This window comes from Orycteropus afer, unplaced genomic scaffold, assembly GCF_000298275.1.
Source record: "Orycteropus afer afer isolate SDZICR_OR568_19922 unplaced genomic scaffold, OryAfe1.0 scaffold00183, whole genome shotgun sequence".
In the NCBI taxonomy this organism is placed as follows: Eukaryota; Metazoa; Chordata; class Mammalia; order Tubulidentata; family Orycteropodidae; genus Orycteropus; species Orycteropus afer.
Window position 1 is genome coordinate 6,407,454 of NW_006921770.1, and position 21,601 is coordinate 6,429,054.

General features: G+C 40.4%; 1 protein-coding gene across 1 annotated transcript in view; it reads left to right on the forward strand.

Moving 5' to 3' along the window:
- The window catches only part of FGGY (FGGY carbohydrate kinase domain containing), a 694,306-nt gene extending 673,576 nt beyond the window's left edge, over positions 1-20,730 (forward strand). The window contains 2 exon segments of the mRNA XM_007947412.2: positions 15,886-15,947; positions 20,649-20,730. Coding sequence (XP_007945603.1) covers positions 15,886-15,947; positions 20,649-20,730 — 144 coding nt within the window.
- The last annotated feature ends 871 nt before the right edge of the window (positions 20,731-21,601 follow it).

Sequence of the window (21,601 nt, forward strand, 5' to 3'; positions counted from 1 at the left end):
TTGGTGTTCAATGCATCAAATCTATTTGTCCTTCTAGACCTCACTATAGACTTCACTATCTAGTGGAGGAGACAGGTAAGTAAATGGGCATTACCATACTGCATGCTAATTTCTAAGACAGAGGGGGACTGGGGAATTTGGAAAGACAGAAAATATTGTAAACCCATTTTAAAAGGAACCCATAGTGATTGATCCTGGACTTCCAATCCACACCTTTACCTCTCATTGTCTGACCTGTTTCTTCTCTACTCTACTGCCCACCCAATTTCTTTCTAGCCCTTCTCTTACTTTGGTGTTTTGGTGTCATCCTTGGCCTCCCCAACTCCTGGCTTCACATTCAGGCTCTCTGCTTGTCTTTTCCTTCCTGAAGTTGGGCAGGTCTGACTTCTGGCTTACCCGGAGGTAATTCTATACTGAAAAGGAGTTTCAGGCAGCCCTAGCAGGCTAGACCACTATGTCCAAGCCCCACTTCCAACATGACACTGACCAAGGAGAGTTGGAGATCCAAGAACAGAGAGCTTTAGAGATTGTGAATGGACCAGTGGGTGGATAGATATCCTGTGTCTCAGATAGTTTAGTTATTCACTTGCATAAGCACAGAAAAATTGACCCAGTGATTACCCAACATCCTTTACAACTCAATAATTGTTTACTATATTAATGCTGGTCAAAATTTATGATTTTGTGCTACTTATTCTGGTTTCTGATCTGTGGGGTTTTCCTGGTATAGAACTACCTTTAGAGCAGGAAGGATCTATTTCCAAGGTGTCCAGGTCCTGAGAGAGTTCAGGATAGTGCACATTCTGGAGTTGGGATCTCCCATTGGTCTATTCCATCCTAAGTAAGGTTGCTTCTATATAGCCAAAAATGAAGCATGCCCTGGCTAAATGGTTTCTGTAGATTAGAGGTGCCCACTGAATTTGGCAATAAAGAGAGTATTTGTGATTAGCCTTATTATCAAAATGTTTTATTTAATACACGGTAGGCTTTAAGCTAGATACAGGAGAAAGTAGATCCAGAAAAGGATGAAAATGAAGGGATTGAGATTCTGGAAATTTCCATGAATGGAGAAAGATATTTGGAAGGAGTAATAGAGTGAGAGAATTAGATTGATGGGTGATTGAGGGGAGAAAGTAGCTATTAGAATATTGGAATAGACATAAGTATAGCAGTCTCAGTAGACAATAATTTTCAGTGTGACTGTGGGAGTGAGTGCTGAAGTAAAGTGGAGATGAAGATCCCTAGACTTGGAAACATTTTGAAACTATAAGGTTGGCGCATTGGATGGATCTTATAAATAGCCACTGAAGTCTTCCACAATAATGACAAATCTCTAGATGGGAAGGAAAACTGTAATCCAAGACCCTTAATCTCATTTGACAAAGGGAATTGAGCAAGAGGCTGCTGAGTGACAGCAGTGGAGATCTGTACAATTGTATCTATATCATTAAACCCACTGCCATCAAGTTGATACCGACTCATAGTGACCCTAAAGGAGAGCAGAACTGCCCCAGAGGGTTTCCAAGGCTGTAAATCTTTAAAGAAGCAGAAAGTCTCATCTTTCTCCCATGGAACAGCTGGTGGGTTCAAAGTGTTGACTTTGTAGTTAGGAGCCCAGTGCTTTAACCACTACACTACCAGAGCACCTATATCTATGTCATTAGGTGGTATAAACCTCAGAGAAGCAGAGTTTTTTTCTTTTTTTTTTTTTTTTAACATACACATAGACATTTGTCTGGCAATAATAATGAGGAACATGAGAATATTGGCATCAAACATCTTCCTCAGACCGCTACTCCACTAACCTGAAACCCACATGGGGTGTATGGGTGTGGGTATATGTCAATTCTTACCTTTCAATACACTTTCAATTGAAGGGTAAATAATTATAGTTCCTATACTTATTAAGGAGCTCTGGTAGCGTAGTGCCAAAGACACTTCACTGCCAACCAGAAGGCTGGCGGTTCAAACCCATCAGCAACTCCTTGGAAGGAAGGTTGGGCAATCTACTTCCATAGTGATACTGCCTCGGCAACCCAAGGAGGGGTCGCTATGAGTCATCTGACTCGACAGCACATAACAACAACAACAACAACATACTTATTAAGCATTTAGTTCACACAAAAGACCTGCAAGATATATATTAAGTTTTAAAATAAGTAAATTAAGCCTTAGAGTGTTAAAGAGTAGAGCTGGGAATTGACTTGTGGTCTATGTATCACCAAAGCCATTGCCTGTTCCACGGTGAATGTTTAAATGCATATAGGTCCAAAGCTATACACTTCCTCATTTTCCATTAGAGAATTTGAAGTAGGTAAAGTGTTTAATATAGTTCTTTGACACAGTAAGCACTCAACAAATATTAAACCCAAAATCAAACCCACTGCCATGAAGTCAATTCCAACTCAGCTACCCTATGGGACAGAGTACAACTGCCCCATGAGGTTTCCAAGGCTGTAAATCTTTATAGAAGCAGACTACCTCTTTCTCCTGCGGATGAGTTTGAACTGCTGACATTTTGGTTAGCAGCTGAATGCTATAACCACTATGCTACTAGATTGGCTACCACTAATATCATTGTGGGAGCTCTGGTAGCATAGTGGCTAAGGCACTTGACTGCTAACCAGAAGGCTGGCGGTTCAAACCCACCAGCCACTCCTCGGAAGGAAGATGGGGTAATCTACTTCCGTAGTGATACTGCCTTGGGAACCCAAGGAGGGGTCACTATGAGTCGGGTCCAACTCGATGGCACATAACAACAACAACAATATTATTGTAGTTGTCATTATTATTATCATTGTATCTATTACAACTCACTGCAGTACTTTATGCCTTGTCAGCCAGAACTATTAGTGGGATTCCATTTTTCCCAGTCAATAGTAGAATGTCACAGTGGGATCTAGGTAAGGGGAGGGAGCCAGGCCCCACCCCAAGAGTCAGGAAGTGGGGGGAAAGCTGGGATGACAAAGCCACAGGATCCACAATAAGGGGAGGGCAGAGAGGTTTTAAACACTAAGGGAGACAAACTTGTCTGTCAGTTGGTTGTACTGTGGTGGCTTGCATCTTGCTGTGAGGCTTGAGGCTGTGCCACCAGTGTTTCAAACTCATGAGGAACCTGTACATAGATCAGGAGGCTGTCATTTGAACAGAACAAGAGGACACTTCATGGTTTAAAATCAAGAAGGGAGTGCATCGGGGTTATATCCTTTCACCATTCTTATTCAGTCTGTATGCTGAGCAAATAATCCAAGAAGCTGGACTATATGAAAAAGAACATGGCATCAGGATTGGAGGAAGAATCATTAACAATCTTGTTGTCAAATATGTTGACAACACAACTTTGCTTGCTGAAAGTAAAGATGACTTGAAGCACTTACTGATGAAGATTGAAGAATACAGTCTGTAGTATGAACTACATCTCAGTATAAAGAACACAAAAGTCCTCACAATTGTACCTATAAGCAACATTACCATAAATGGAGAAAAGATTGAAGTTGTCAAAGACTTCACATTGCTTGGTTTTACAATCGATGCCAATGGAAGCAGTAGTCAGGACATCAAATGATGTATAGTGCTGGGCAAATTGGCTGCAAAGGACCTCTTTCAAGTGCTGAAGGGCAAAGATGTCTCCTTGAGGACTAAGGTGTGCCTGACACGAGCCATGGTATTTTCAATTGCCTCATATGAATGTGAAAGCTGGACAATGAATAAAGAAGACTGAAGAAAAGTTGATGCTTTTGAACTGTGGTGTTGGCAAAGAATGCTGAAAGTACCATGGACCACTAAAAGACCTAACAAATCTGTCCTGGTGGAAGTGGAGCCGGAATGCTCCTTGGAAGTGAGAATGGCCAGACTTCATCTCACCTACTTTGGTTGTGTTGTCAGAAGGGACCATTCCCTGGAGAAGAATATCATGCTTGGTAATGTGGAGGGTCAACGAAAGAGGGGAAGGCCCTCAATGAGATGGATTAACACAGTGGCTGCAGCCATGGGCTCAAGTATAGTAAGGCTCATGGAGCTGGCACAGTACTGAGCAGTGTTTCGTTCTACTGTGCATAGGGTCGCTATGAGTCAGAGACGACTCGACAGGACCCAACAATAACAACAACAGTAGAATGTCAGATGGGTGATGGCTTGCAGTTTTGAGTCTTCAATCTATCTGGTGCTTTTAGCAAGAAGCTTGATATTTTTCCTTTTAGAGAACCCATAAGAAGCAAGTCAAACTCATGTGGATGGATGAATCATTGTTCAACTATTCATATTTGGACCTAACCCCTTAGCAACCAGGCCATGTATTAGGACCTCCACCTGAAAATATTACAACAATTGTAGGTAATCTTACCTATGTAAACCACTCCTCTAGGCCATATTTATTTACTCATGATTGAAGTAGAATGAAACTATACCTAACTGGGGAAACACACTTGGGTGTCATCACTGTTAGTGTGAGCCTAATAAAACCAATATACTATACCATTGGGAGTGATAAGTTACTGGTTCACTTGTCAACTGAACGTTAACTGAAAAAAAGACTTTTGCATAGAACCACTAGATTGCAGAGTTGGCAAAGACTTTAGAGATAATTTAATCCAGTCGCTCCATTCTACTGATAAAGAAAGCGAGTCCACGAAGGGGAAGGTCTTACTGAGGGTTATACAGTCATCAGCAATTTTGTTTGTTTCAAAAATTAATATGAAAAAATCTTTCTATACATCAACAAATGTACCTTCCTGTCTTTGTAAACACAATATAATGGCCACAATTGAATTTGTCTTTTACAATGAAGAATGCTTTTACAGTACCCAAAATCATCCCAGGAAGACACATTGTCATGAACTAAAGCTGGAGGTCTCCCTGCTGATTATGACTCCTCAAGGAATAAGCTTGAGTTAAAAGAACTTTAAAATTCCAGCTAAGCATTTACTAGCATAGGCAAGTTACTTAACTTCTCTAAGCCTATGTTTACTCATCATAAATAGGGACTTTATAGAATATTTGTGAGGATCAAAGGAGGCAAAATGCATACACAAGGTTGTAGTTATTATTGTAAGTTGCCACTGAGTTGATTCCAACTCCTGCTGATGTATCTGTGCAGAATAGCACTACTCCATACTGTTTTCAAGGCTGTGACCTTTTGGAAGCAGATCATGCATTCAGTAGGTTTGTGCTTTCAGCTAACATTTACTAATGCTCAGCTAAACACTAGGAACACATCAATGAATAAGACAGCCAAGGATCTCACTCTCATGGAGACTGGGAGTGGGGAAAGGTAGAGTTGAAGGTGACAAAGGAAGAGCTAGACAATATATAAGGATCCAAATAAACCAACAGTATAATTTCAGATGATACTAAGTGCTGTAGGAGCCCTGGTGGCAAAGTGGTTAGGTGCCCAGTTTGGGCAATTCTACTTTGTCTGATATATAGGGTCATTATGAGTCAGGTTTTCTGTTTGTTTGTTTGTTTTTTTAAATAAAATATGTATTTTATTCAAGAGGCAATGGGATTCCATTGCAGTTTGGGAGAGGGAACGAGACATAATCAAATTTGCCTTCTTCACTGATTCATTCATACACTCAAAAATATTTATGGATTGCCTATTCTGGTCAGGCACAGTTCTTAGAGCAGTAAATGAATGAGAGAAAAATCTCACAACAATCCTATGAAGGACATGTTGCTACTATCACCACTTTACAGACAAGGATTAGGCATAAAGAAGTTATTTCGATGGTCACATGGTTACTAAGGGCTAAAGCCCAACTTCAAACTCTGGAAGTCTGGTTCTAAATGTATCACTTTCATCACTATACTTTAATACCATTACACTGTATTTTCTCTGTTTCTGAAAAATCACCTTGACTGCTACTAGGGGGCCCAAAGTGAAAGTCTGAGGACCAATTAGGAGCAGGTGATCTGAGAGTGGGATGTGGGAATTTTCAACAAGACTGTGATGGTATTATTCCCACTTTATAGGTGAGAAAACTGGATCTTAGTTCACTTATCTGGTAAGCAGCAAAGCTCAGATACGATCCCAAGCCTATTTAACTCCAAAGCCCAGTATCTTTCTACTAAAGTCACCAATTCTTCTCAAATGGAAGAGATTTCACCACTCTCTTTGTGAACAAGAGGTTCATTTTTCAGTCAAGATTGGAGAACTGAACGTCTAGAAATTTTTATTTCCATATAAAAAGGGTTTGTATAATTTAAAATTGAATATATTCATACACTGACACATACACATATACACATACATGGTTTTTTTGTTTGTTTGTTTGTTTTTCTCTTATACAATTTATTTTTAAATTGAGGTACATAAAGTGGAATACCCCAATCTTAAATGTAGAGTTCCATGGGTCTTGATAAACGTGCAAACCCATGGAATCAGCACCCTAAACAAGATATACATACATTGTATTTAAAAATAGAAAGTCCTCCTATCGTGATTAATGGTAGACTTCTCCCATCCCTTCCTTTCTCATATCCCTTCCCACTTCTTTGTGAACATAATTGTCTCCAAGGCAGAGGGGTTACACAGAATACCAGGTGCAGGTCAAAAGATGACTGTGTCAAAAAGGCAAACAAATAAAAGAACAACCAGCCATTTCTTAATGCTCATAATAAGAAAATCACATTGATATATTTGCTGTTTTTCTGTGGAGGGGTCATGTGCCTCAGCCCACACATTAGCATGTGAACTTGTTGTTCCAGTAAAATGAGTCAGAGTTCCTCAAGAAGGCACATTCATGTATTTCAGAGTGATGTGTCAGCATCTGTGAAAAAAGGTACAGTGTATTATACGGGTGGGTCTCATACACACATGCACACAAACACACTCAAGGAGATCACACAGCTAATAGGCAACAGAAGTAGGATTTGAACTCAAGCCTAGGAAACTCAAGGGTCAGGCTGTTTGCATTACAGGAAGGAAAGAACCACTACTGTAAGTGCAGAGCTGAGCAGTGGCCTAGAGTCAGAAACTGAGCTGATTGCATTCTGGCTTTTTTACTTTTTGCCTTTGTGACTTTGGGCAAATTGCTTACTTTTTTTTTTTCTGTATTTGGTTTCATTAGTCATAAAATGGGGGTATCTGATGATATCTGTGTCATATGTCATTTTGAGAATTTAAAAGATGGTGTATATAAAGCAATAAGCACAATGAGTGGCACAGAGTGAATGAATACCTGGTAAATGTTGGTTTAAACCAGTAAAAGTAGTGTCAGTAATAAGCCTACTGGCATCCAGTCAATTCTGACTCATAGTGACCCCCATAGGGTTTCCAAGGCTGTAAATCTTTATGGAAGCATACTGCCTCATCTTTCTCCCACAGAACAGCTGGTGGGTTTGAACCACTGACCTGTTGGTTAGCAGCCAAATGTCTTACCCATTATGCTACCAGACCTCCTTAGTGTCAATGATAGCTATAAATAACTGACAACACATAGTTTGGATCCTATATTCCATTGGTTTAAAAAAAAAAAAAAAAAAAAAAACTCCAGAGCAGACATCCTTAATATATGGGAACTTATTTATGAAAAACCATAGGCATGTTCCTATGTGTAAAGAGCTATGTGCATTATAAAACAGGGGCCCCTGGGTGGTACAAATGGTTAAGCACTCAACTACTGACCAAAATGTTGGATGTTTGAACTCACCCAGAGGCAGTTAGGAAAATGGGCCTGGCAATATGCTTTTGAATTTCTACTTTGCACACATGGGATCACCATGAGTTGGAATCAACTCAGCAGTAAGTAACAATAAAAACATTACAAGATAGGTAACATAAAGCTAAAAAAAAAATATTTCAAATGTATCTAACTATCATGATGGCTTCACACTAACATTGCACAACATACTGGGTTAGGTGCATTCTTTGTGATTTTTGGTGATATTTTTACTGATTTTGTGTGTGCCTGTGTATCCATATCAAATAGTCTTCTTCAGGTTTTGATTTTGCACTGATTCTTATCTTACCTGATTAGGTCTTCCTTGCTTTGACCCTATAATGTAGAGAAAAAAACAAAAAACAAAACTCACTGCCATCGAGTCAGATCTGACACTTAGCGACCCCTCCTTGGGTTTCCAAGGCAGTATCACTAGGGAAGTAGATCACCCAGTCTTCCTTCTCAGGAGTGGCTGGTGGGTTTCAACCCCCCAGCCTTCTGGTTGGCAGTCAAATGCCTTAGCAGTCAAATGCCTTAGGCACTATGCTACCAGAGCTCCTATAATGTGAAGAGGTAGTACTAAATAAAATATCAGCATTTTCTTATTTACTTGAATCTCAATCATCATCATTACCTTTAATCCATTGATTTAATGTTTTTCAGACCCTTGTCTATTTTGTAAAGGTTAAAGAAATAATATCTATATATCCACTTACCTGGATCATATAAATGACCAAACTAAATCCATTGCCGTCGAGTCAATTCTGACTCACAGTGACCCTACAGGACAGAGTAGAACTGCCTCCCAGGGTTCCAAGGCTGTAATATTTATAGAAGCAGACTGCCACATCTTTCTCCCACAGAGCAGCTGGTACATTTGAACCACATACCTTTCCAATAGCAGCCAAGAACTAACCACTGCACCACCAGGGGTCCCTATGTAAATGACACATGTAGCAAATCACCTGAAAACTGGGGACATATAAGCAAACACTGTGCTGTGTCCCCTCAGTGGTGTAGAGCTCCCCTGCTTCTCTGGTTTGTGACTCATGACTGATATGTGGACCAACCAAGGTTCTCATGTTATGTGATGATCTGCATTTTAAATGCTGGTAAAGCTTAATTTGTTTAGACTAAAACTCATATAATTGGCACTTCCAATACTTTCTTCCATAATCCCAGTAGGTCATCTTGAGCACACCCTGGAGTGCATACATGCCACTTGAGAAACTCTGGTTTCGGTAATCTCACAGGACCTCAGTCATGAAAGGCATCACCTTTTCACTCAGCTACTGAGCAAACCAGACACGTATTAAGTGCTGGGACTATGCCAGGCATTAGACCTAGTGTGGCATTGTTCCTGCCTTCCAAGAGAACACAGTATAGATCTAATTACACCAGGCCCTGATTTTCTCTCCCCTGTAGAACATGACTCGGGGCATGGCAGAGCTTGAAGTGAGTCCTATTTGTTGCCTGGTTCTGGACTTCCGAGCTGCTGTTCCTGTTGTTGTTGTTGTTGTTGTTGATATGTGCCGTCGAGTCAGAACCGACTCATAGCAACCCCTCCTTGGGTTTCCGAGGCAGTATCACTACAGAAGTAGATTGCCCCATCTTCCTTCTGAGGAGTGGCTGATAGGTTTGAACCACCACCCTTCTGGTTAGCAGTCAAGTGCCTTAGGCACTACGCTACCAGAGCCACCATCAATTTGGTCCTTAATTCACGACAATCCCATGCACAACAATGCGAAATGCTGGCCCATCTTGTGCCATCTCTATGATGTGCTACAGATCAGACCATTGTGATCTAGAGTGTTGTTTTGTTTGGCTGATTTTTGTAACTAGACCACTAGGTTTTTCTTCCTAGTCCGCCTTAGCCTGGAAGCTCACTGGAACCTGTTTAGCATCATAGCCACATGCGATGCTTCACTGAGAGATGGGTGGTCTCTACACATGAGGTGCATAAGGTAGTAATTGAACTCAGGTCTTTTTCACGGAAGGTGAGAATTCAAAAGCAGATTTAAACCTCCACTGCTCTGACTGCCCGGCAATCTTCCCCCCAAAGTCTTAAGGCCACAAGTTCTCTTTCTCAGTGTAGGGGAAAAGGTGTCCTGCTCCCCAAATTGCCAGCATCAGTGTGTCTGCCACTCACGGAATCCACATCTTCTCATGGCTGCCTCAAAAGACCCCTTTCTTTAACTTAATTTCTCTGAGTAACACACCCCAGTGTAGCCTAAAGCCCTTAGGTAAAAACTCCCAAGCCAGGCCATAGCACATGAGAACTGGGTGTTTCCCCTGCCCACGCAAAGGCCTGGCAACTGCCAGGGCTGCCAGAGAGAAGTGGTCAGCAGTGTGCGCTGACTGGTATCTCAGCCTTGACACGACAGTGAGGGGTCAAACCCCATGAATGTGGCTTTTCATGGACATGGCACAGGGCCCCTATTTTTTTCCTACTGAAACCCTTTACTTACTTTCAGAAGTGATGATCAAATGTGAACTTTCATGGGTTATTTATAGTTCTGCCTTATAGAGAGAAAGAAAAGAAATGATTAAAATGCTATTTCACAAAATATTTTGTTTTAAAAAAGCTTTCATTGTGTGAGCAAAAAGGAAAAAGGAAAGTCACTGAATTCATTGTGCTGTCTAGACTTTCAAATAAAGAGGGTAGCGTGCTGCAAATTAAGATTGTCCAGCTCCTGCCTGTGCTGACAAAAACTTTGAATTTTAGAGGCCGACTTCAAATACACCCTTTTGAAGAGAAATATATTGTGCGGTGACTATATTTAGCATGTGTCAGCATTTCCATAATAAATTCATATTGTTTTGCTGTGGTAATTTCCAGATTTACTGCAGCCAGTGGGTTCATGAAGTTTCAGTTTTGTGTTAATTATTTGGAGAAAATGGAAAACACTGCAGTGCTCTTTCTGATGACAGCACGGATCTCTGGGCATTCTCTGCGTGTGTTGCATACGCAGCAGAAGCCCTGCCTTCCAGGAGAGAGGAGAAGGGGCATACACCATGTTGATTCCCTGTAGAAGCATGGCTTTTTTTTTTTTTTTTTAAAGAATACAGTATATTTTCATTTTCTTTGCAAATATAAAATGAATATATGCCACCATAGAAAATTTAGAAAACACACAAAAAAAGTTGACTAGAGGAACAATTCTCTCACTCTTACTTGTTAACATTTTCATGTATTGCTGTCCATTCTTTCTTATTCATACTTAACTGGTACTTAGAATAAACAACAACCTCCCATGGTGGTGCAAATGGTTAAATGATTGGCTGCTAGCCAGAAAGTTGCCAGTTCAAGTTCACCCACACACCCCTCTGAAGGAAGACCTAGTGCTCTGCCCCCAGAAAGGGGAAGAAAAAAAATTGTAAAAATCAGCCATTGAAAGCCCTATGGAGCACAGTTCTACTCTAACACACATAGGGTCACCATGCATCAGAATCAATGCATTGGCATCTGGTAGACCAAGCACAATTCTGAAGATACAATAGAAAACAACTGTATTTTTGACTCCCAGCACTTTTTTACATTTGTACAGTGAAGCTAGTTTTCCACACCTTGCTGAAAAATTTAGGCAGGTCCATTATTTTTCTTAAGGAGCACTGGTGGCATAGTGGTTAAGGAATTCGCCTGCTAACCAAAAGGTCAGTGGTTCAAACTCCCCAGCAGCTCCATGGGAGAAAGATGGGCAGTATACATCCATAAAGATTTACCAAACTAAAAAAACCAAACTCACTGCCGTGGAGTCGGATCCAACTCATAGCGACCCCTCCTTGGGTTTCCGAGGCAGTATCACTGCAGAAGTATATTGCCCAACCTTCCTTCCGAGGAGTCGCTGATGGGTTTGAACTACCAGGCTTCTGGTTAGCAGTCAAATGCCTTAGGCACTACTCCACCAGAGCTCCTAAAGATTTACAGCCTTGGGAACCCAATGGAGCAGTTCTACTCTGTCCTAGAGGGTTAGTATGGATCAGAATCAACTCGATAGCAGTGGGTTTTAGTTATTATTTTCTTAGATAAGCACAAAGTCTCCTCAGTAACACAAGTTTTATGGCCCCCTTAAGTTGTGAAACACAGCCAAAATTCAGAAATTACAATATCAAGGAATACATAATAATCATCACTTTTCGATTTTCACCCAAAAGTACAACCTTTCCCCTCTGATCCAGCTAGAGTCTACCAAAAAATGAGAAGAAGTGGTGTGAAAAAATTCTTGTTTCTTCCTTCTTCATGTCCTCTCCAACTCATTATCTTTTTTCTCCCTCCTCTAGGGTAGTTGGAGAGAGAAGGAGTTTGGGGGGATGTAAAAAATTTCTGATCTTATCAACACTCTCATAAATGAACTTCATGCTTTCTTAGCTGAATACGTATTCATATAGTTAGCTCTTGGTCTTATGAGGCTTTGCCATCAATTTTTTTCAGAGACCCTCTACCTCTGGAAACCTCTCATCTGCATATCCTTGTCTTTGTAATAGTTCTTTCTATTTTAGTAGATTGGTTGTTGTTATTATTGTTAGTTGCTATTGAGTCGATTCTCACTCATGGAGACCCCTTGTATGCACAGTAGAACTGCTCCATCGGGTTTTCAAAGTTGTGACCTTTCAGAAGCAAATCACCAGGCTTGTCTTCCAAAGGTCCTCAGGGTGAGTTCAAACTGCCAACCTTTTAGCTAGTAGTTGAGTGCTCTTCTCTTAATTTCCTAGAAATCCAGTAGTTGACCTTCAGCTTCTTTATGCAGACTCCCTCAACCTCATTAGGCAGCCATTCTGGACACGCTCTAAGACAACCCATGTGGGCCACATAGGGTTCAGGGGAAAGGCATGCCTTTGGAAACTAACCAATTCCTGACAATGTAGCCTTTCCTTCCCATTTACACTGAAGCTGACAGCTAGCCCGTCTCTTCCAGAAAGAAGTCACACAGAGACTACTGTGTCCCACAGCCTCAGGGACACACATCAAGATCTCTGTTGGTCTCAGTCAAGCCATACTCTATTGACTTGTGAAAGAGAAACCCCCCTCTCCCCTCACCTCTTGCCCTGGGACAAGACATGGTATGCAATAAACCAACAGCTCTCTCTTAAAAATCCATCTCTTTTCTGACCACAGAGGTGGATAAAAGGTTTGAGAGTTGATTAATCGATCATTAACCACCTTTTATTTTTTAAAAAAACAAATTCTTCAGGGTGGTCTGTTTCCAGATCACTTGGTATCTTATATCTATCATCTTTAGATTTCAGCCAAAACTTCCATTTTAACATTCTGTCATGTGTATTATCCTTAAATTCATTCATTTGGTAGACATTTCCTGAATCCATACAATAAACCAGATGCTGTGCTTGGCAGTGGAAATAGTTGTAACAATTCCTGCCTTAAGAAACTCACGGATTAGTTGGGGAGGCTGATGTTAACAAAAAATTACAGCGTCACATCATAAATGCCATGATTGATGGAAGCACAAGTTGCCGTGGAAGCAAATAACTCACTCTAGGAGGGAGGCAGGCAATGGGCATGAGTCAGAAAAATCAGTATCTAAGTTTAATTTTTAAATCTGTAGTTTTTGAGAAACAAAGTAGCTTCTTCTTAAGCCTTTGAAATCTCTATGGCCTGTTTTTATTTCTCAATAATTTATTATAAAAGCACACCCAAGGTAATGTGAAGAAAGGAAGAAATAACTCCTCACTATCTGCTGTTTGTCCCCATATCTGTAATGGTGGGAAAAGAAGTAGCATTTATGGAGCACCTTCTGTAATACAAGTGTCCTGGATCCCACCCATGAAGGCAACCAAGGAATGTCCTGTCAAGTCTGGGGCCTGACCATACCAGGAGAACTATTCCCTGAGGGGTCAAGATTCACAGAGTGACCAGCAAGGGGAGGCAAGGTCCTTGCTGTAAATACAGTTGAACAGGCCGACTGAAGGAGGCGACAAGGACAAAACAAGAGAATGAGTAGCAAAATTGGTAATGGGGATTGCTGAGATCATTCCAGCAGATATGCTTTAAGAGAATCAAGCTTAGTCTATGAATAAAATGTGCCAACACATATAGTGGTGACCAGAGAGAGCACTGAGAAGCTCCCTGTTAAGTCGAACAGCAGCAACTTCACTAATATGTGTTTACCCTTTTATAGAATGGCCCCAGGCTTCCCTGTTTGAGTTCTTGTCTTTTCTACACCATTTCCTATTTCTTTTTTCTTTTCCATAATCTTTTAAATCTCCTCCTTATATAAGGCTGCCATTTCTTTTTGCAATCAGTGTGTCTGCTATTCTCAACATCTCTGATCTTCCAATCAGCACTTTCAAATCCATTAAGGGCCAGGACAGATAACTCTTTCAGAATGTTCACACCATCCTTGGTGAAAGAGTCACTAGAGCAGCCTAACAGGAGTGAAAATTTGCATAACTGATTATTGAATGAAAATTCCTCAAGTTTCCTAAACCTTGAATAACCATTGGAAAAAAAAGTTTATATATGCTTCTAACATAGTATTTATCACATAATAATTCGATCCCACCACCCATCTGCCAGTTTGTCATACTATGGTGGCTTGCATGTTGTTAGGATTCTGGAAGTTATGCCATTGTTATTTCAAATACTCTCAGGGTCACTCATAGTAGACAGGTTTCAGTGGCAGTGGAGCTTCCACAGAATAGGAAGAAAGGCCTGGGGATGTGCTTCCAAAAATCAGCCAATGATAACTCTATAGATCATAACAGAATATTATCTGATACAGTGCTGGAAGATGAGCCCTCTAGATTGAAAGACACTCAAAATATACAGTGGTTGCCACAATGGACTTGATCATGAAGATGGTGCAGGACCAGGCAATGTTTTTTTTTTTCTCTTGTACATGAGGTCGTCATGAGTCAGAACCAACTTGAACACTAAATGCATTGTATATCAAAAGGTAATTAGTGATAATTAATACCAAAAATACATAAAATACAGTTAAGTGGCAAAGATGGTCAGGGGGACATAGATATATCTGAAAGATACACAGAAGCTGTCACATTCTAGGTGGTGGTCAGCTTTTACATTTTTTTCCCCTTGAAGTGCTCCAAGACAAAGAGTATATCTTATGTAAATCTGTATCTCTAGCACTGTATCTGGTACATAGCGAGTAATTAATAAATGTGTGGCATAAGAAGTTGTATATGTGTGACCCTAGAATGATTCCATCCTTGACAATAAGAGTTTAGTAGCTGTTTCTAAAGCAGGGCCTATTCTGAGGAGCTTTGTCATGCTATTGCTTATAATCTTCCCTAATCACGTTTGTCAGACTCCAAAGTTTGGGTTCACTCCATTCCCCCTAACTTTCTCATGGCTTTAAGAGCCCCAGGAGACGGACCAAGGAAACCTAACCCTTCCATTCATATTATGGAGCCAACACAATCCATGGCTGATCTTGATGCTGTACACACCAGACCACGTCCACTCAGACTCCGCGACATTTCATCTGCCAAAGAGTCCTGTTGTAAAGACAAGAATGTCCTGAAGTCACATTCCAGAACTCAAGTCAATTAGATTCAGCCCAGAGGTCTCCCGTCTGGACTAACAACTTCAGAGACTGCTGGGAAAAGAGCTGAATTTGAAATGAAGTGGTCTTAAATATTTTATCCTAAAGTACAAGTACAATGTGGGTTCCATTCAATTATTTTATCTAAAGCTTTAGTAGACAGTGAGCTCAGTGGCTGATTATGTTGCCTTCTTATGTCCTCATGTCCTAGCAGTGAGGAAGGGAAATAGTTCCTTCCCACTCCTCCCTGTCAGGCATCACAGAATTGCTTTACCTATAGTGGCTAAAGCACTTGACTGCTAACCAGAAGGCTGGCGGTTCAAACCCACCAGCCACTCCTCGGAAGGAAGGTTGGGCAATCCTACTTCCGTAGTGATACTGCCTCGGAAACCCAAGGAGGGGTCGCTATGAGTCGGGGCCGACTCGACGGCACATAACAACAACAACAACAACATTGCATTGTTTATACCCTGGGGACCTCAATACACAGCTACTTGTTAAACTTACACTGTGTGGTCATAAATGTAACCTCAGATGTTCACTGAGCTTGATCCTTATTACCAGAGAAAATAAATTGGAAAAAAAGTTTGGACCCTGTCTTATGGGTGAGTGAATTCTATTTGGGATGTTCTTGTTCATGGCAAACTTCAATCTGGTTTTGGCTTTCCATCTCAGCTCTCTATGTTCTGTTTGCTACTTAACAGGAGGCAATGGGAAGAATGAGCAAAGTTGGAAAAGTTGTGTTCCCCAGATGTGAGGATAAAAAGTAAGTTTATCTTTTCTTTATATATGAACAGTACTAAGGGATGAGAACATACAAACACATGTACCTATAGAGCTGGAATAAACCTTGGAGGTCATCTAATTCAATCCTTTCAATTAATAATTGAGAAAACTAAACTTCAGGGAGGTAAAGTCACTTGTCCAATATTAAAGATTTACAGATCTAAGTGGAGCCAGAGTGAGTAGAGGGCAGAGGGAGTCAAACACATCTTCTGAACACTCAGAGCAATGTTATTAGCAGGTCATTAGCAGTAAATCTACTCTTCTGTGTTTTAAAATGGGGGTCTCTTATATCTTCTATCAAATACATAGTGGCATTGGTCCATTCTTCTACTCTTTGTATAACTTGGCATTAAGGTCTCCAACTGGACCTTGATCAGTCTTTAAACCACAATTCAGCAAAACATTAACTTACTGAGCTCTTGCAATATTTGAGTTATTATCCTAAGCTCTAACAGGAGTTAGAGGATACAGTCTAATTTGTGCACATAGATAATTTCAGAACAAAGGAATAAGTTCTACTTAAAATAAGTACCAGGTGACAAAATAACACAGAGAAGAAGAGGATGTGACCCAGGAGGTAAAAGAGAAAGTTTTTGAGAGGAGGTTAAGTCTAAACTGACTTTAAATACTTAAAAGAAATTGCCAGGCAGGCCAAGGCAGGGAAAGACATTCTAAGCACGTGGAATAACATATGCAAAGTCATAAAGGTGGAAACCAGCATATATTAAGGTAACATATGTTAAGGTAAGAGCAACTCATAATTTTGAAACACAAAGTATGAGATGGGGAGAGTGACAGGAAGTAAGACTTGAAAGGTTGGAGGAGGGCAGACAGCTCATAAAAGACTCTGAGACCATGCTAAAGATATTGAACCTCATCCTACAGGCAAAATAGTTACTGGAGTTTACATCACTGTGAGACTTGGTCAAACAGGGATATTAGTAAGACCTTTGGATCAATGGCTTAAAGAATGAATTAGAGGGTGCTGAGGGTAGAAGTAGAGAGAGTCCAGATGGAAGGCTTATTTTTAATAATCCAGGTTGGATTTAAAAGGCCTAACTGATAGTAAGTTTGAAGGTGAAGAGGCAGTTGTGCAAGTACTTGTATAATTTTAGGAAGTCTTTGAGGTTAAGAAATGAACACAAATTCCAAGAATTTTTAGAACTACTGCAGCTTTGCTTGCACACCTAAGAAACACAAGTGTTCTTCGGCATCCATTTGTTGTTGCTAGAAGAGATTTAAGACAATGACGTTTCCACAGCCCCCACACTTAACAAAGCTGTGTAAATGGCTGTATGTCAGTCGAACCCCAAACATGAAATTTCTATTATGTGTGTGACACTGTGACAGACACTGGATTAGAAAGATGAATGCTGTTCCATCCACACCTTCATAACGCTCCCAGTAAGTACTTCCAACCAAGAGCCACTGCCTCTCTTAAACTCTTCAAGTGCCCACTGAGTTCCTAAGTTGGAAAATATACTTCATGTAATGGCCTGGCCAAAGGTGTCTAGAAACAGGCTCACATGAGTGGGAAGTTGCAGCTGGGTAATTCTCTCCAAAGCAGAGGCAGTACTGTTTCACATGGGCATTTGACAAAGTTGGAAATGCTCATGGAGAAGAAATCCAATTTCTTTCCATTTTCTTCTTTATCTCTAAATGGAGTTGGCCATTCATCACTGAATAGAAGTCCCTCTCTAAATACCAAAGTCAGAGGAGAAGCCCTTTTGTGGAACATTGAGAGATAAATGTTCCTGATGGTAGTGGGAGCTGTGGGCACGGCCCCTTTCTGTTCCCTGAGGGAGGGCATCTGAAGGATCTCTCTTTTCTTGAAATTAGAAACAGATTATGCTTTTCCATCTCTGCTCTGAGCCTCCCAAGATTTTGTGGGAAGTCTGTTTCAAAGTTCTTGTAATAAACACCAAGTGTTTCTTTTGAAAATAATTCTCGTATTCTTGCTGCGGGATAGGAGCAGGCCTCTATGAGGAACAGGCATGCACGGTGCTATACCACCATCTGCAGGTTGACTCTGAGATCTGCAAGTAGAGCAAGGGCCAATTTCCTAAGCTGCTCTCACATCTCACTGCCTGCAATTAATTGCATTATTTCCTGTATAGGACATTTCCTTAAAAGGTTAGAGGTTCAAGTCCATCGAGAGTTTCCAAGGAAGAAAGTCTTGGCAACTTACTTCCAAAAAAATCAGCCATTGAAAACCCCTGATACACAGTTCTACTCCAACACGCATAGGGTCACCATAAGTTGGAATTGCCTTAACAGCATCTATTGTTTTTCCTGTTGTCAAATAGAAGCAACTTACTAAATGCCGAGAGGGGATTCAGTGGATTCAAAAAGTCAGTATCACTGAGAGCATAATCTAGTAACTGTGCCTAGACTGAATTAATCTGCGATCTTAAAGCTACTTTGGATCTCAGCCCCCTATGTGCAAAGGGAAAAATATACTCCATTCATCTCTTGGCATTCCAGGGTAATACAAGGATATGAGAACATTAGTTCCCATTTGTGAGCACTTGACAGCTCATAAAGTATGTCATGTTCAATTTTTTGTCTAAAATTCCCAGAACTCTATGACATTGATTCTGTTATAATCCCCTAACAACAAGGAAACTGAGGCTGAGACCCTCTAAATAAGTTGCCAAAAGTCACCCTGTTTCTCTATCTACAAAGCCAATGTTTTTCCCACTATACCAAAAATAAAGCCAATGAACAAAGCTGCTGCAACATTGCCACTATTAAAATTGGAAATCGTAAAAGGTTAGGAGAAAGGATACTGACCCTAGCTTGCTTCTAGGAATTCTGAGCTTGAAAAATCAGGATACCTCTCTCATATAGTGCACTAACTGCTCGATGTTATATTGTCACAGAGTGTGATTAGGAGAAAATTTCCATCCTTAAAATCATCCTATGATTGATAAATCTGGAAACTCATAGAGTGAAATTTAGCAGAACCTACATATACTTAGATTAATGATGATATTGAAATATGAATTATTACAAAAGCAGCAATTAGCACTTACATCCCATTAACATCATTTAACTCCCACAACAGCTTCATTGTGGATGTTGTTAGTTGCCATTGAATAGACTCTGACTAATGGTCACCTTATCTACAACAGAATGAAATACTGCTGAGTCCTATATCATCCTCAGTATCATCAGCATATCCATGTTTGTAAACAGTGTGTCAATCCATCTCACCAAGGGTCTCCCATACTCTCAGTGGCCCTTACTTCAGTAAACATGATGTCCTCCTCCGGAGATTCACCCTTCCTAATGATGGGTTCAAAGCAAACAAGTCAGACAATGTTCTGATGTGATCCATAATGTTTTCTTCAGCTAATTTTTAGAAGTAGATCACCAGGCATTTCTTTCTAGCCTGTCTTAGTCTGTAACCTCTGCTGAAACCTGTTCACATGAATGACTCTGTTGGTATTTGAAAAACTGTTGACATAGCTTCCAGCTCCATAGCAACATGCAAGCCACCACAATATCACAAACTAACAGATAAGTTGTGTTTCACAGAGGTAGATTCTATTTTATCTCAGTTTACAGATCAGGAAATTTAATCATAGATAGATTAAGTGCCACATCCAGGCCATACAGCTAGTAAACGTCAAAGTTGAGATTCAAACCAGGCGTCAGAGTCTGTGCCTTATCCCCATGTTTAGCCTCCGTTGGTCCCATCATCTTGAGTTACCAGAATGCTTAAGGTGGAAATGTTGGGGTCCTCTTATTAATTTCATTAGCTTTGCATGTTACAAGTAGAAACCGCTGTATGTATCCAGGATTGTTTTTCCAACCCCTCCCCAATTCACCAAAAGCTCCCCTATGAGGAATTCTTCAGAGCACCTCAATATATACTAAGAAATGCTAAACTGGCTTAATCTACTCTTCACCCATGCCAGCTCTCTTCAACCAAATGGTATAAGGACAAGGTTATAAGTCTTCAATTATAAGTTGTCTTAGCTGCTTTAATCCCTTCCAGAATTGTGATATAAAAACAGCTTCAGGGACAACGCTATCTGATTCATGTCCAACACCAGTTCTGGCATGTCTCACCTGAAGAGTCAGCTGAAACATATAGGGAAAACAAGGTCCATTATGAGATGCCTGAAGTGCAGGGCACAGCCACAGGAAGGCATTAGTCACATTTCCGTGGGCTTTTACTCCTGGGTAAAGTATTGTACAAAGGAGATCTAGATGTGGAAGCAGCAAAAAGGTGATTAAAATATTCAGTCTCATCTCTGGTCAGGCTGTGGTTTTACACCAGTCATCAAACCCAGGGCTAGTCATGTCTGAAATATTTCTTGAAGTTGGATATAAAAGGCCCTGTGTTAAGCCAGAGCCTTTCACTACATTACAGAGGAGCCTTCAAAGCCACTTAGATTTGAATTCTGACTGTCAATTTTTAGCTATAATCTATTAAATATGCCTCTCTGAGAAAATGGCCTTATCTTTAAAGTAGAAATAATAATACCTTATGTCAGTTAGAGATAATGCAAGTGAAGCATACTGATCAGTCACTTAGGATGTTCTAAGCATTTAAACCATGAGAGGTATTAGCAAACCATGACATATATTCCTGTCCTCCTAAATGAAAGGGGAAGCCACATAACAGTTTTGTCTTGAGAACATTCAACATGTTCACTTTTTTCTCCTATAGATATTATGACAAGAAGTATCAAGTGTTCCTGAAGTTGGTTGAGCACCAGAAGGAGTATGCAGCGATAATGAAGGGGGACTGAACAGATCCTGCAGGTGCTGATTCCAGGAGTTTCTGGGTCACTGCATTAGGGCCCTGTGTCATTTCATCCTAAATGCAAGACTCTTTAGGTATCATTTCATCATTTCTACATGGTCTTTAAATAAAGAAACTGAGACATGTCCATCCAGAGCTAGAGTCTTCCATTTCAAAATAACACCATTGTGGAGTTGGCAGTTTCCACATAGGCACCATCATAGTGTCAGAAGTTTTACAGAGTCATGGGACCTCATTTGGGACTAGACCTAGGAGATCATCCAATCCAGGGAGACTTGTTAACTTGTTCACTATCAGTGATTAAATGAAAGACTTACATTACTTTAGTTATGACATCTAATGTTTATTCTATATATGGTCAAACACATTATTAACATTTCATTTGAAAGTAATTTCAACAGAACCATCACAATAGGAAGAACACAGAAAACACCCATGTACCTACCTTTTACCCATGTACCATCTTTGAATATTTTATCCCATTTGCTTTATCATCTGTATATTTCACTCCTTTATACACAAATACAGAGAGCTCTGGTAGCATAGTGGCTAAGGCACTTGACTGCTAACTAGAAGGTTGGCAGTTCAAATCCACCAGCCACTCCTCGGAAGAAAGATGGGACAATCTACTTCCATAGTGATATTGCCTCGGAAACCCCAGGAGGAGTCGCTATGAGTCAGGTCCGACTCAACAGCACATAACAACAACAACAATACACAAATACATATACACAAACACATAAATACCTTTCCTGGGCTATTTAAGGGTAAATTTCAATATACTTAACTTTCATATGGCACTTTAATCTACCATTCATATCTCAGGTTTGTCAATTAACTCAATCCTTTATAGCCCT